The 15783-nt window shown below is 38.3% G+C and overlaps 1 protein-coding gene across 2 annotated transcripts; it reads right to left on the reverse strand.

The window, feature by feature from the left end:
- Positions 1–323: 323 nt before the first annotated feature.
- Positions 324–11835, reverse strand: LOC143849350 (putative protein phosphatase 2C 59). Of its 2 annotated transcripts, XM_077358353.1 has the most exons (9): positions 11678–11835; positions 11200–11474; positions 9163–9290; positions 8736–8834; positions 8481–8639; positions 6600–6686; positions 6342–6433; positions 993–1067; positions 324–856 (listed from the first exon to the last, which is right to left on the reverse strand). In XM_077358353.1, the coding sequence occupies exons 2-9, from the start codon at positions 11274–11276 to the stop codon at positions 707–709; spliced, it is 867 nt and encodes a 288-aa protein (XP_077214468.1). In that variant the 5' UTR covers positions 11277–11474; positions 11678–11835; the 3' UTR covers positions 324–706. The 2 variants fall into 2 exon arrangements, with proteins under 2 accessions (XP_077214468.1, XP_077214467.1); XM_077358352.1 differs by lacking the exons at positions 11200–11474; positions 11678–11835 and adding an exon at positions 9966–10126.
- Positions 11836–15783: the final 3948 nt, after the last annotated feature.

The raw sequence follows: 15783 nt of genomic DNA on the forward strand, positions 1-15783 counted from the left end.
AAACTATGTCCTTTAATTTCTTAATTTTTGGTGCAACCAAACAGGGAAGAGGGCTTGCAGCACATAGTGGCTCCATAGCTTCACGAAGGAGCATCACTGAATTCTCTAGAAATCCTAGCGAGGGTAGTCTTCTATAATGGCCTAAATATTTACTAATCTTTCTCATGGTTCATGCTACAATAAACGATACAAAGATGGACTCTTTCAGCGGATGGATGAAATTTTGTTGTCAATGTGAATCCTCTCAATCTTGACATAAAATCCAACTTTGTGAAAAATAGGAAATTCTAAAGCAAGCCCATGAGATGTTCCTAAAATCTGAATTGTCAAGGCAAACCAAAAAGATAGCTTATCAGATTGAGCAAACTATTAGTAGAACTTGTAACTACATCAACCAAATAGATACTCAAGTCTTTACTTTACAGGGTCATACGTACAGCATCATCATGCTACTTTCCATAAACATGCAAAAAGGTCAGTTATTGGAACAAAATTGAGGGTTTTTCAACTAATACAATTTCGTTCCAAGGTCTGAAAATCTAAGAGTTGAATCTTGCAGCCGGAGAGGCTTTTTCTTACCACATTTGAAATTAATCCTATTGTGATTTTCGTTAAATTGAACGTGGGATTCTGATTTTTTTTTTTTTTTTTTGTTTCTTCGTCCATTGGAACCCAAATTGGAGATGATCCTTTGCTAGTAGTTGGGTTACTGAACAGGGTCTCCTCCTTGGCCTTCCAAGAAACGGACAACGACACAGGTAATATTGTCTGCACTGCCTCTTTGATAAGCTTCCTGCATTAGCCTCTTGGCTGCCTCTTCTGGATCCTCAATAGGCTTAATCATTGAAACAGCATCCTGAATTTTTTCAGAACCCCAAGTGAAATAATCAGTTTTTTCTTCTTTTTTTGAAAGTTTCAAAAGTAGAAATATAATGGGCATCACATGCTCCGCACAGTAGTAGACGTGAAGTGAAAGTAATAAAAACCAAAACCTCATTCGTAACAACGTCCCACAGTCCGTCGCTTGCAAGGATAAGAAACTCAAGGGAGCTGTCAATCACCTCTTCCTGTGATTTTCAAAGAACGCAAATTATTCAGCTGAAGCACAATAATAGACCATGCAAAATTCTTTAAACCAACACAAACATTTAAATCATATATAATTGGGGATTGATATCTCCACAACACAAAACCTAAAATGCACCCCCAGATTTGTCATTTTTCTGAAATTTTAAAGGCTGCAGCAGCCTCATTTGGCCAAGATGGTCAAGACACCCCCACCCCCCCCCCCCCCCCCCAACACCACGCCCCAAAAAAAAAAAAAAAAAAACCCAACTAAAAAAAAGATGTCGTTTTTCTGACATTTTTATACGCCGTAGCAGCCACATTTGGCCAAAATGGTCACCTGTATATTTTTTAAAAAAAGGAAAAAGGTAAATGGAATTCCATTTGCTCGCACAAGTAGCTCCTGCCTCTGGTACTACTCCTGCTTCTACGTGTTTATAGACAATGTTTTCTGCAACATCCTTCCACAGGTCTTGGGAGGAGATTAAGGTGAGCAATTTTCATTTTGTGGGCTCTCGCCTCGGATGAGACTCCTCCACCTGGAAGGTTGAAGCTAACTTTCATGGCTCAAGTATTGGTTACATACGCCCGGCTGGCATTAGGGAGCTCCTGAGGATCGCTGCGCCGACAGGGAGGTGCATTGGGCTTTTTTCATGCCCTATTGGAGAGAAAGATTCTAATGAGATAGAGGTTCAGGCATTTCTTAATGGGATTCAATTGGCTCAATCAGTCAACTAAATCATGTTGTCACCAAGGGGAGTCACAATATGGTCAGATGGGTGAGACGGGATTAACTTTTCATGGAGATTTGTGGATACCATAAAGGAGATTCTGAACATACTGAAGGGATGCGGCATAGAGATTTGACATGTATGGCGATCAGCTAACTCGGATGCAGTCATTAGCTTGATCCGGTATTGGCAGTGGCGATTTTGTTTATTGATCATCACATGCCTCTTTGAGGGTGTATTGTATGTTGGGATGGTTCTCTTTTGTTGTTTTCTCTTTTCTATTCCTTTGATTTTGTATTTTTTGTAATTTTTCTGTTGACCATCTTGATCATTACGCGCTTGCCTATTTTCTTTAATAAATCATTTGCCATTCAAATAAAAGTTTTCTGCAACGTCATGAATCCCCGAGAGTAGAAGAGACAGGGTAGTAGCCACAATGGTTGAGTAAATGATTACGATTGAAGAGATGAAGATAATGTGGGGTTGGTTTCCCTTGAGATCCAGATCAGAGAATCAAGATTTAAAATAAATGGAATTTAATATTTTAATCTCTAAAATAACAGAAGCGCCAATCTTTATGTAATTTTTCAAAGGCAGAAATCATGATGAGATGAAGTAAAACAGGAAATACAAAATAGTTTCCTCAAATCAGTGTAACAAAATCGGCATTCAGTAGACTGATAACAGAATTTGAAACCAGTTGGCACTGGTGGAATTCGAAGTGGATTTTTCTCCTTTTTTCTGAATGTTGCCACACACACAAAAAGAGGGAGAGAGAGAGAGAGAGAGAGAGAGAGAGAGAGAGAGAGGTCATGGCAATGATCAAATAGAAGGTAAAGAGGGTTCTAGAGAGAGATCATGGCAATGATCAAATAGAAGGTAAAGATGGTTTTAACCTGAAGGATAAGGGTTTGGTCATAAAGGTAAGAAAACACAGGCTTGACTGAGTGAAGCGAGTTTTCCTGGGTAAGAGAGAGCACTGATCAGAGCGAAAATCTTAGATGCAGAATGAAGGGTTAACGTTTCGGTCAAACACAAATGGGAAAACAGGACAAACGACAGATAGCAAACACTGGAAAAGGAAGAAATAAGAAAGTTCCATTCAAAACCAAAATGCAGAAAGAGAGTAAAAACAATAAACACCAAACAAAGATTTTAGGAAGATCCGACGATATTGGAAGATTTGAATCAAAACCCAAATGCAAGAACAGGACAAAAACAGAAATAACAGATTACAGAACTCAGAAGCATAGACAGAGCAACCCAAAACTGCAGAAAACTGAATGCCACAAGAACAAAAGGGGGAGATTGGTTGTTTGGCAATTCATTCCATGAGATTTCACCATCAGAACTCAAACCGGCAGAAATCTGAATACCAGGAGAAGAACAAAAGGGGAAGATTGTATGTTTGGCAATTCGTTCCTAGTGAAGCTTGAAGGGTCAAGCAAAGATACTATGTGTTATATGGATTTGAATGAAGTGGCAGGGGATGGTAAAATAATGTGGCATAGTTTTCTGCATTAAAGGAGCCCTCCCTTCTGCTCTGCTTTTGCTGGAGCATTTTTTATACCCATGGCTGGTTTGCACATCTGTTCTGAGTATGCGATGAACAAGGCGAAGTGAGCCCAGCAGGCACAGATGGCAGAGGAAAGTGGCAAAGCTGCCAGGCAAAGGCATTGTCAATTTAGGAGGCAGAGTTGCAGAAGTTGGTGGAGAAGAAGAATTCCAATCTGAGGAAGCGGCAAAAGAGGAAGGATTTTCTTTTCAATCATGATAACCGGGAATACTGCCCCAGCACGTCAACCCCACAAAATGTCATTCAAAATCATGCGGATATTGACAAAGGGGTATGCAGATATCCGCCCCTCTTTTTTACTTGGTACAGCCAGCTGCAGTCTATCTATGACTTCAGAGGGGCTGATGTACTTCACATGGGAAGGACTCAACGGACCTGATTGCCAAGTACAGTGCAGCTAGCTGTCCCATGTAAAGAAAAGGGGTGCATTTATCATTTCCCGTATATGTGTGTGTGTGTGTGTGAGAGAGAGAGAGAGAGAGAAAAGTGTTCCTGCGCCGCTGTGCAGGGAGCTCTCTGCGCTTAAGTGGCTTAAAAAGCCACCGATTGGTCACTTTTTGTGGACCCGCTATACGAACCAATTGGTGGCTTTTTAAGCCACTTAAGGGCAAGGAAGCTCCCTGCGCAGGAACACTCTCTCTCTCTCTCTCTCTCTCTCTCTCTCAGAGAAAAGTGTATCTAATTTATCGAGTAGATAACTTATCTACTCCGTCGGCCAGAAACACAGTGGGCCCACATTGTTTGGATGATCCAAAGCATTCATTTGATAGGACCTGACATAGATAGGGTGTGCCCCAAAAATCAGCTCCTCCGGATCATCCTAACCCTTTGAATTGTGGAGGTAAAAAATGGACAGATTTGTGAAGGTTTACACCCGTCCATTTTAACCTCCACAAATCGAAGGGTTGGGATGATCCTATGGAGCTGATTTTTTGGGCACACCCTATTTATGTGAGAGCCCATCAAATGAATGGTTTGCATCACCCAAACAATGTGGGCCCCCACTGTATTTTAAGCCGACGTAATAGATAAGCTATCTACTCGATCTACTAGATACATAACAAAGGGGAAGCATGCGAAAAGAGGCGAATATCATCGTCTTCAAGCTGATAGAAAAAGAACACCGTCTTCTTTAATAAAATATCCTTGAATCCACAAGGAAATAAGATAAAACCTTGAATCCACAAGGAAGAGAAAAACTTAAACGAGTTTATTCCATTGAAAAGATCTCCTTTTTTACATCCACACTAGATACATATTTATAGAAATCCAAACTTTATCTTTAGAAGATCCTATCACTAATCCATCTTTATCTACTGTTAACTAATTAAAGAGACCTAAAAAATTTAACTAACAAAAAAGATAAAAAAAAGTGACAAAAACGTGTCCTACATCAATACACCTCTCTCTCTCTCTCTCTCTCTCTCTCTCTCTCTCTCTCTCTCTCATATATATATATATATATATATATACACTAGTAAAAAACCCCGTGCGACGCACAGGCCGACAAAGAACTGTACATACCACATCATAGGTTGATCCAAACCGTCCTTGGATGGAACACAACATCAATAGGTTGTGCCCGTAAAATCATTTCCATAGGCTGATCCTAGCCCTCCAATCTATAGAGGTTTCCATAATTAAAAAAGCATAAAGGAGGGGGGTAGGATTGAAATTATGTGGCTTTAATGGGTGCCTTTGTTAAAAAGCATAAAGGAGGGGGTAGGATTGAAAATATGTGGGTTGAATGGGTGCCTTCATTAAAAAAAAGTCAAAAAAAGTGATGTGTAATTCTCATAGAATTTTGAGAGAAATTCAAATAATTCTCTCCTTTTCTCTTCTGCTACATATATATACTAGTAAAAAACCCGTGCGATGCACGGCCGACAAAGAACTGTACGGACCACGTCATAGGTTGATCCAAACCGTCCATGTGATGGAACACAACATAAATAAGTTGTGCCCCAAAAATCATTTCCATAAGCCGATCCTAGCCCTCCAATCTATAGATGTTTCCATAATTCCTCTTAGCTTAAATCGGATGGTCAAGATCACCCTATAGTTTTTTAATTAAAAAACCATAAAGGAGGAGGGTAAGATCGAAATTATAGGGCTTTAATGGGTGCCTTTGTTAAAAGCATACAGGGGGGGGCTAGGATTGAAATTATATGAGTTGAATGGGTGCATTTGTTCAAAAAAGTCAAAAAATGTGACGTGTAATTCTCATGTGATTTTCAAAAAAATGGAAAAAACTCTCTTCTTTTCATCCCAGCTTATTGTATTAAATTATATATATATATATATATATATATATATATATATATATATATAGTTAAGTGAAGCTACACATACGTGTAGCTAACTTAGCTACACCGACGGCTTAAAATACAGTGGGCCCACATTATTTGGGTGATCCAAACCATTCATTTGATAGGACCTCACATTGATAGGGTGTGCCCAAAAAATCAGCTCCATTGGATGATCTCAACCCTCCAAACTGTGGAGGCAAAAATGGATAGATTTGTGAAGGTTTTTACACGTCCATTTTTGCCTCCACAAATCGTAGGGTTGGGATGAACCTATGGAGCTGATTTTTTGGGCACACCCTATCTATGTGAGGGCCCATCAAATGAATGGTTTGCATCACCCAAACAATGTGGGGCCCACCGTATTTTAATCCGTTGGTGTAGCTAAGTTAGCTACACGTATGTGTAGCTACACTTTTCTCATATATATATAATTTCCTCAAGGGAGAATGGCTAACAACTGGAAATTAAGGATTCCTCTACCGACTATGACCATGCCTAGTTTTGTATTCAAATAGCTCAGAGATATGGGTAACCAAGTCTATCACATGGCCAAGTGAATTGAATCACAATCAGGATCTCTAATACAGAGTGATGAGGAATTCAAAATACATTTCAATTAATAATATATTAGCCATAAAATATCAATGACAAGACCAATACCTGAATCTCTGGATCTGCAACCACATATTGCTTCAACAGCCTATCACCAAATGCACGAGAAACAGCAAGAACGCCACCAACTCTCCAAGTACCTGCAGTTGCATTGTGATTTTATTGATGCCACAAATGATATAGAATCATAGAAAATGTTAAGAATGCCATAAATTTGTAATGTTAGTATCAATCCAGATGATAACAGAGAAAGCATCACTCCATTTCAACAAAAAACAACAACAACACGGAGAAAGCATCACTTACCAGCCCACATTACAAACCCTCCAGCGTCCTCAATCCGTTGCCGCTCATCAGTTTGGTCGGGCTTGTGATCCCTTGAAACAGCTATAGCTGCAGGAAGTCACAACTCACAAGATGATTCAATAAGATGGTGGGTGAGACAACACTTCCATTAGTAGTAATTCTAATAACTAGAAAACCATAAGCCAATCAAAAACCTATAATGTACCACCCACTCTCGTATTTTGTGATGTCTCATGTGGATATGTCTAGTCCTAGCATGATACACTTGATTCACGTGGATATGTTTAGCCCAAGACATGCACAATACGATCCAACATATCGATCATGTTTTTTTTTTTTTTTTGAATGGTCAACATATTGATCATATTCAAAATCACCTTCCACAAATGCTTGAATCCTGGGAGAAACCATCATATTACAGTCTTCCTTGAGTTGCTCGTCGGTTATCCTCTTCTCACAAGAATTAAGACAAGATTTTACGGAAAATTCCCCTTGAGATGCCACCCAAACGCGACAATACTCGTCACTGAGAAACATTTTCTAACAATATGATGTGACACGCCCCACTTGAGAGCCTTGCTTTTATTTCATTATATGAAGAAAATTTTTACAAGCATATCAGCCAATACACTTAAGATGTATTATTTTTGGCTTCTAAGACTAGGCAATATGAATTATTATACAAATATAAAAGCATGATCATGATTTACATATTTGATGAATTCTATAAACATTACGTTCTATTGTGTATTGTATCAACCACAGTACCGGAAGCTGCCTCATTGGGCCTACATATCACATGATATCAACCATAGCACAGGATGCATGCCTAGTTGGGTTGGAAGCTCCCTTCCACAGAAACTTGCTTTGAAGCTAAATTCTTCCTGCTCCCCAAATTTAGCCAATACTCTTCCTCTTAATTTAGATCATGCTTCTTAATTAGGTGATTAATTTTTCCATTTCAAATAAAATTTATGTGAATTTTTTGAAAAACTTAACACTAAATATAAATAAATAAAACCTCAAGTTCGTAAACTTAAAAATTCCGAAAACTTGTAATTCTAATCAACCGTGAAATCCTTATAATTAGTTGTAAGTTGTAACCCTAACCTACATTAATGCTTCCTAACCGGCTAACCGGCTATAACCCTATCTCTTTCTATATCTTATTGTTTGCTTCCAATGACGTTTATTAAATGCTTCATGTTCACCTCTCATTATGCTTCCCACATATCTCCTCTACTCTCCCCCATTGCTTCCTTGGTACTTTCTGCTTCCCACATTTTCTCTTTCTTTAGACCCCTCGCTTCTTAGCTCCGTTTCCAGCATCGCTTCTCACATTCGCTTCCCACTTTGGCAAGTATGGTATCAACCATAACAATGGTAATTTCACACATTTTCTAAATACATTGACAGATGTCAAGAATCTAATGATCCCATTGGTTTTAGATATTAATTGGATAAACAAATGCGGACTTCATAAAGCATATGCTGAAAAAGAATATCCTAGCATTACAAAATCAATTGCAAAACCAATGAATGTGAGGTTACCTGTATTGACAGCTATGCATTAAAGCAATTGTGCCATGAGACTGAAAGTAAATAGCAAGTGCGGACTACCATGCAAATTAAGCTGTATATTCAAATTAAAGTCCCAGGAACTATGCCTAACTAAGTCATTCAGATCATGACTGGGAGAGCTTATGTATTATTGGAAACACTTGACATTACTAGAATCAAGGGCCGGATTCTCAGAATAATTGTTAAAAACAAATTCATGGTGGTAGAAAGTCTGATTATTCTAGCATAAGATGTCATGACCACACACAGAACCTTTGCAAACAGTTGAGGAAAGAAGAAATATTTTTGCACACTGCCTACCATTTCCACCCCTGCAGATAACAGCCCTGGAGTCCCCAACATTTGCAACTAGCAAACGATCACCAACAAGGATAGCGGTGGAAGCTGTTGAGCCAGCATCCCTGTTTTGAGTATTCTCTGACTTGAGAAATTCCGAGTCTGTATGGTTGTATGCATCAGCTGAGGAAGCAGTAAGGGGTCAGTAAAATCCCAAAGGGAAAATGTACAAAATGTTAAAAGTGAGCATACATACTGAGATAGGGAAAAGAAGAGCACCTATAGCCGATTTGGTATCAGTTATGAACTTTGGATGCCCAATCAAATTACTGAAAAGATTTTGTTTGACATATTCTGCAGCTCGAGCACCCCCATGACCTGGATATACAATAAACAATGCATGAAACTATCAAATAGGACAAATGTATAACACATTAACACTTTATCCATTCTTGATGTCCCTACAGACTACCATATGCAATAATGGAAGTGTGCACAAGAAAAGGAAACCAATTCATATTCTTTGTGCATGAATTTTTGTTAATGAAAAAATTGAATGTTATTATGATGCTTTTCTGAGCATGAAAGTTCTCAATTTCTTTTCTTTTTTTTATTTTTCTGATAAGGAATGATTTCCATTTCCGAATCCATACATATATGGACCTTTTTTATTTTATAGCACAAATGGAAAAACATAAATACTTACCATCAAACACTCCAAACAGACCAACTATTTCTCCATCAACACCATCAATTCTGGTTTCATAGAAATCTTCCATTGAAGCCCTTTTCCCAGGGGAGCTCGCATATCCATAACTAAATTTCCCATTCTGACTGTTGTGGGAAAACAGGTTGCTGATTAGTATAAGAGTATACACTTCTACCACATGCAGATGTATGTAAAAACAACTAAAATATACCGAGTGTGTAACCAAAATTACTGAGGTTATTATGTACATTCAATACCACTAACTTTTCTCGGATTTATAACCACTCTGGAATAAAATTTACAAAGACAGGTTATATTGAGCAACTGAATCATGTTCAATGCAGATAATCATAATTTAGAAGTTAAGATATGCATAGAGGACCTGTAGTTAAAAAATTAATCTGTTCCACATCACAAACACAATCTCGTAGAATCTCTTTTTTTATTTGTGGCGGACATTTTATTAAAAGAAAAGGGGAAATCCTGCGGACCGAAATGGTCAAACATTAAGATGTTTCATATCACAAACACAATTTTGTAGAATCTAACCCATTGTTATTAATAAGGTCCTTAAAAACCATATAAAAAACATAAATTCAACGCCTAAAGGTCCTAAACCAAATCATCTGACAGGTGACAAGTATTTTAGAAATCCATGCAATGGATCAGAAAAACATTATCATTCAGAACGCGATAGAAGTCTCATTTCATATGAAGCAAGAAATGAGATCTTATTCAGAATAAGGGCAAGGTAAGAGATGGATTTGGATCCACATTGAATGCGGTCCTTGTCAAAGTACCTGTGGCCACATCCAGCGAAACAGGGAAAAAAGATGATTGAAGCTTTCGCTATGAGATTGTATCCGCAAGAATGGGAGCAAATTGAGGGACAATTGATATTTACATTTACTGAACACCCTAAGCATGTGGCACAAAAGACAACCATGTTTCTGAAAAAACAAGCAACAGTGCCACATGGGCGTATGGGGTGTCAGTCAACGGTAAATATCAGTTATCAAGCAATGTTTACCTCAGATGGACTATAGTATGCCTCAGAAGGCTTCTACAGCTCTAAAAACATCAATTAAGATATAGTTATACCTTAAACCAACCTAAATACAAAAAATGGTAAAAGGCCCAAAAGTGGCAATTGAACAAAAGTGACACCCAACATTGGAGAAATTTCCAAACTAGCTGAATGTCTATAAACTATTAGGCTTCATTCTACTAATTGCATGGGGCACAACAAAGCAGCCGAAGATGATATCTAAAACTAATTAAAAAGCTGATACAGATTCATGATGTTTAGAGTGTCCACTATTCAAAAAAAAAATGTCAAGTCCTTGCGCTCCCTCTGCTCCGCTCATGCACAAAATAGGAAAATGATACCAAGCAAGCTGGTGATGAGTAATGACAGATGTGTAAAGTAAATCACTTTGACACGAAGTATACCACATGTCGAAGTGGTCAAAAATTTGACTGATTACTAGGGGATCTCACTGAGTCAACTTAAAACTCGGGTTGAGTTAAAGAAAAAAACTCAATCGAGAACTGAACTCAGAGTCCGATTGGACTCGGGCACTCATTGAAGACAAGTGGAATTTCGAGTTTAAACATTTCTCAAAAATCTGAGACAAAATTAATGCACCGAAATAACACTTACAATAATTATCAGAAACAGTATGATCCAATCAGATTCATTGTGATACCGTTAAAATGAGCTAGCTGTTAATCAACCAACTGAGAGTCTGAATAAATGCCAGAATCTTTGTTCTATTATAGAATAAGGTAATAGATTCAATTACATGGAACAGAACTTCAAATTTCAGATGTTCTGATGATTTTCAGCATCAAACGACGACAAAATCAATTATCTGTTCTCATCAAAAGGAGCATATCAGATGATTCGTGAACACGACAAGGCCGATTATTTCAACAAAAATGCGCAAGGTTGCACCTTACACCAATACTAACAATCCATTACAAAAAAAAAAAAGAGCTGAAAAAGATCATTCAGAGAAAGAAAGGGTTTACCTGAGGCCTCCGCCGCTGACAGGGGAGTCCTCAACCTGAGTACTGCTCGTCGATAATATAGAATTCAGAAAACCCATGATATTTATCCAAATTTCCAGAATAACATATGCACATGTAGAAAAAAGGAAACGAGATTGCCCTTTTTCTTATAAGAAATGAAATGTAAATAAACAGAAGAGAAAACAAAGAAATCTATAAGCGTATATGCGTGAGAGAGGCTAGAAATCCCTCTCACAGCCTCATCGTATCTCCGTTTGCGAGATCCAAAACCTATCCTGCGAATGAACATTTAAAAAAAAAAAAGGTCTAAATTTCAAGTAGATTTTAACAAACAGAGATATAAATTTGAAAGCAAAATTAAAGCGAAGATAATGGAAAGATCTGTGATCTGGGGTGCAGAAATTGCATAAGAAATGGAAAGAATCAATAGAATGAAAAACATGATGAGAAATTTAGACAAGAGAAGAAGAAAACCTACCTGAAAAAAGGCGGAGGAATGGAAGGAGAGAAAAAAGGGGGTTTAGAGGGAGAGATTTAATCGGGTTTAGGTTTTGGTAATGGTAATGGTTTTGGTTGATGAGGCGAACAAGAAGAAGCGAGAAAAGGAAAGATGCCACGGGTCTGTTTCTTCGTACAAAAAAACACGGGTGATTACGTGTCGTGGGAGACTCAGTCAGCCCAATATAAAAAGAGAACAGCTAAGCAGAAAGTCACTTTCAGGATCAACCGTAAAAGATATATCTAATCTAGTTAGATAAAGGACTACATAAATCAACGGTTAAATTTTTTAGCGGAATGAGGCTTTGATTGAAGCTTCTTCGATGGATGGAGGGCCTAGATAATCTAATCAAGATGGTTGACAGCATTTTATTTAGACCCGGCAAACGGGTAACCCGCGCGGGTACGGGTACGATACCCGCAGGTACAGGTAAAAAATACCTGCGATTCTACGGGTAGGTTTTTCATGTACCCGGACCCAACCCGCGCGGGTTGGGTAAACCCGCGGGTAACCCAATAAAATTTTATTTTATTTTTTTAAAGAAAACTATGCAGCAACGACGATTTCATTTATTTCACGACCTATATTGTTGTTAATTGTTGTAATTTTACCAACCATTCGTTGCAAATTTCAGCAACCAATTAAAGTTAATTAGGTGGATCATTCCCAACCATTGAAATTTGAGTCCCACACACAGGGACATGTAAGTGCAATTGACTGTTGGCCACCCACATAGTCTGATTGCTTTGACTTGTTTTGTTGGCCCACCGTCTATTTTTTACTGTTTAGTGTTTAGGCCTTAAGAATAAAAAGTTGAAAACCGAATGACGGGTAACCCGCGGGCACCTGCTGGCACCAACGCCCGACCCAGATCCAACCGCAGGTCATGGGTACGGGTATTTTTTTTCGTGGGTAATGAAATTGGTACCCGTACACCTGCGGGCCGGGTGTACCCGCGGGTACGGGTCCCATTTTGCCAGGTTTAATTTTATTGGCCTGATTGATCTGATCATATAAATGAGGCAGAAGTGGGATTTTCAATAAATGTCTTTTAGGAAGGAAGAATATGAAAGTGTATGCTTTTTATTTTCTATATATATTAAAAAGTAAATATTTTTATGTATCTACAGTATGGTATTCGACATATTTGAATGATCCCTTGAGACACGCTTATCTGTATCGTATGTACAGAGAATACCTCTTTTTATATATAAAGAGAAGCCAGGTTTGCCAGGCCAAGTCTTACTGGTTTTAGGAGGTTCATTAAAACCGATTTTTCTAAGTTGAGGTAGGAGGGGAGAGCAGGAAGACCAAGTCACTCACCCATTAATAGGGTCATTTATTACTATATCTTTCTTTCTAATATTAAAAGGTTGGAAACTTGGAAGGCTTTGGATGCCAGAATTTTTTTGGTTCTTGGGACTTTTGTGGAATTTCTGCAGGAAACACACGTTTGGTTGCAAGTTATATAGTAGGCAAAAAAGAATCCCACAAGCCAAAATAACCCCGCACGAAACCCAAAGCTGGAAAAAAAATCCCAGAACCAAAATAATCCCGCACGAAATCCGAGGAACCAAAAGAAGAACTTTTTTCTTCCCAACAGTTCAAGCAACCAAACAAAACATGGGATTTTTATTTTACGGGATTTTTTTTTTCCCACCATAGTCCGGTCAACCAAACATGGGATTTTTATTTTACCGGGATACTTCCAGGGAGTTTTTTTCCCACCAATCCCCAGGAAGTTTTTTGTTCCACAAAAGTCCCAAGAACCAAAATAATTCTGGCATCCAAACGGAGAAGCACTTCTAAACCGGGATTTCCTTTTGGAAAATAAAGACCAAAGGGGAATTGATGAACGATTTGGTCATTTCCACAGTGTTACGCATTTCGTGGGGAGCTCACTTGTTTTCTTGTGCATTTGTCACAACCAGGGTTTTAGATTTCGGTGGGGACCGAAACCGAAATTTCCCGAAATTCCAAATTTTGGCCTTTCGGAAATTTCGGTAATTTAGAATTTCAGACCAAACCTTCTTCTTCTTTTTTAAATGTTACCAAATTTCAGAATTTCGGTATTTCGGTCCGAGATTTCGGAATTTCGGTATTTCAATCTGAAATTTCGGAAATTCGGTTTGAAATTTCGAACCGAAATACAAAATTTCGGTGGGGTCCGAAATCAGTACCGAAACCGAAATTTAAAACATTGGTCACAACTCACAAGACTCACAACATAAGATTTCGTCTTTATTTTCCAAATGAAATCTCGGATTGCTAGCAGCGGTCTCTTCTCTATGTAATATTAAAAGTTGAGGGTTGCTATTTGTCAAAAAAACAAAAAAAAAACAAGATTCCTAGTTGTGAGATATGCACAAGAAAACAAAGAGGGCATAATCCCCACAAACACCTAATACACTCTGAAAAATGACCAAATAAAAAAAAATTCACTTTCTTCTTTATTTCCGGAGTGGATTCCCATTTTGAAAGTATTTTCCTCAAAGAGATGTATTTGGATTTGGCTAACGCGCCTTCTATTAGTTTCATGTAAACCATTCCGCGGATGGGCATCACACTTACTAGAAGATCATACTAGTTCCTTAAGAAAACATTTATAGAAAAATTTTATAGATTTCATTCGGTACTGCTACAATCAGTACCATCGTAAATCGTCTAATAGAGCTAATTTTCTTTGTTGGCCCATCCACTATACAGCACACAATGGTTTTGATCTCTTACAAAACCACATGGCCCTGGTCAGGATTGTGACCAAAAAAAAAAAAACCTCTTCGGGTCCATTTGGATGCACCAAAAAAGGAGAAAGTAGTAGGAAAATGTCCTAATTTCCACGTAATAAGCTTGTTCATGTGGAAAAGCTTCAATTGGATAACCGTTCGAAGACTGAGGTCATGGATACGATCGAAACCCCTGCAGCAGAAGAAGTAGATAAGGGTGTCCTCATCAACGATATTATTATTATTGTTGCTTGGGTCTGCTGTGAAGGTGGTGGTCTAATAATATACAATTCCTTAAACCTACATCTTCCTCCTCTTTGAAAATAGAGAGCCACGTTTTCAAAGTAAAGGAGAAAGCAAATCTCAGGCACCAGCCATTCACTGACAACACATCATACGTAGAGAAATTGAGAAGGCTAATGAAGGATTTTCAACCCATAAAACAAACAAACAAACAAACAAAAAAAAACTCGTGACAGGTAGGGTTGTTCAGAAAAGACACCTCACGTTTTCAAACTATAATAAAATCTATCTGCAGAACGCAGTGAGAAGAAAATGGGGAGCTTGCACTCGGAATCGGAAGAGAAGAGGAAGGTGAGTGAGATGAAGATCTGAATAATTATGACTTTCTTCTTATCCAAAAGAGGAAAAGAACAATTACGTGGCACCATGATTGAGATGCACGTCTGTATTATGATTTCAAAAAGATATAGACGTTGGCAAGCTGAAATGTGACGCCAAAAGTTGTGTTCAATGTCGGACTGCTACGAGTCGTTCATAGACAGCTACAGCTTTCTTACCTGGTTTCCTCGATTTACATCTTCTTAACTCGCATAAATATCACTCACCACCTACCTTATAGAATATCATGATCACATACATCAAGTGCACTTGGGTGAGATTGATCAAATGGGGGTGGCCATTTAGCTGGCTTTTAGCAAGGTGCGCTTCAGTTTAGCATTCCTCATAAAATAATAGATAAATTTAAAAATTTTAGGGAAATGATATCACCAGTACTGTATTTTGATGATCGCACTCCTCACTTTATTAAAAAGTATGGTATGGCCTGTACCATAGGATGATCCAAATCCTCCATTAGATGGGTCACAGCCTAAATAGGTTGTGCCCCAAAAATCATTTCCATAGGTAGAACCTAACCCTTCGATCTATAGAGGGACTGAATACTAGAGGGTTGATCCTAACCCTTTATAGATTGGAGGATTAGGATCAACCTAAGGAAATGATTTTTGAGGAACAAACTAGTGGCCCATCTAATGGACGGTTTGGATCATCCTATGGTGCGGGCCATACCGTACTTTTTAATAAAGTGAGGAGTCCAATCATCAAAATACGTAGCGG

The sequence above is a fragment of the Tasmannia lanceolata genome, unplaced genomic scaffold (genome assembly GCF_043159265.1).
Source record: "Tasmannia lanceolata isolate RefF3 unplaced genomic scaffold, GAP_Taslan_0.1 ptg000018l, whole genome shotgun sequence".
Classification (NCBI taxonomy): domain Eukaryota; kingdom Viridiplantae; phylum Streptophyta; class Magnoliopsida; order Canellales; family Winteraceae; genus Tasmannia; species Tasmannia lanceolata.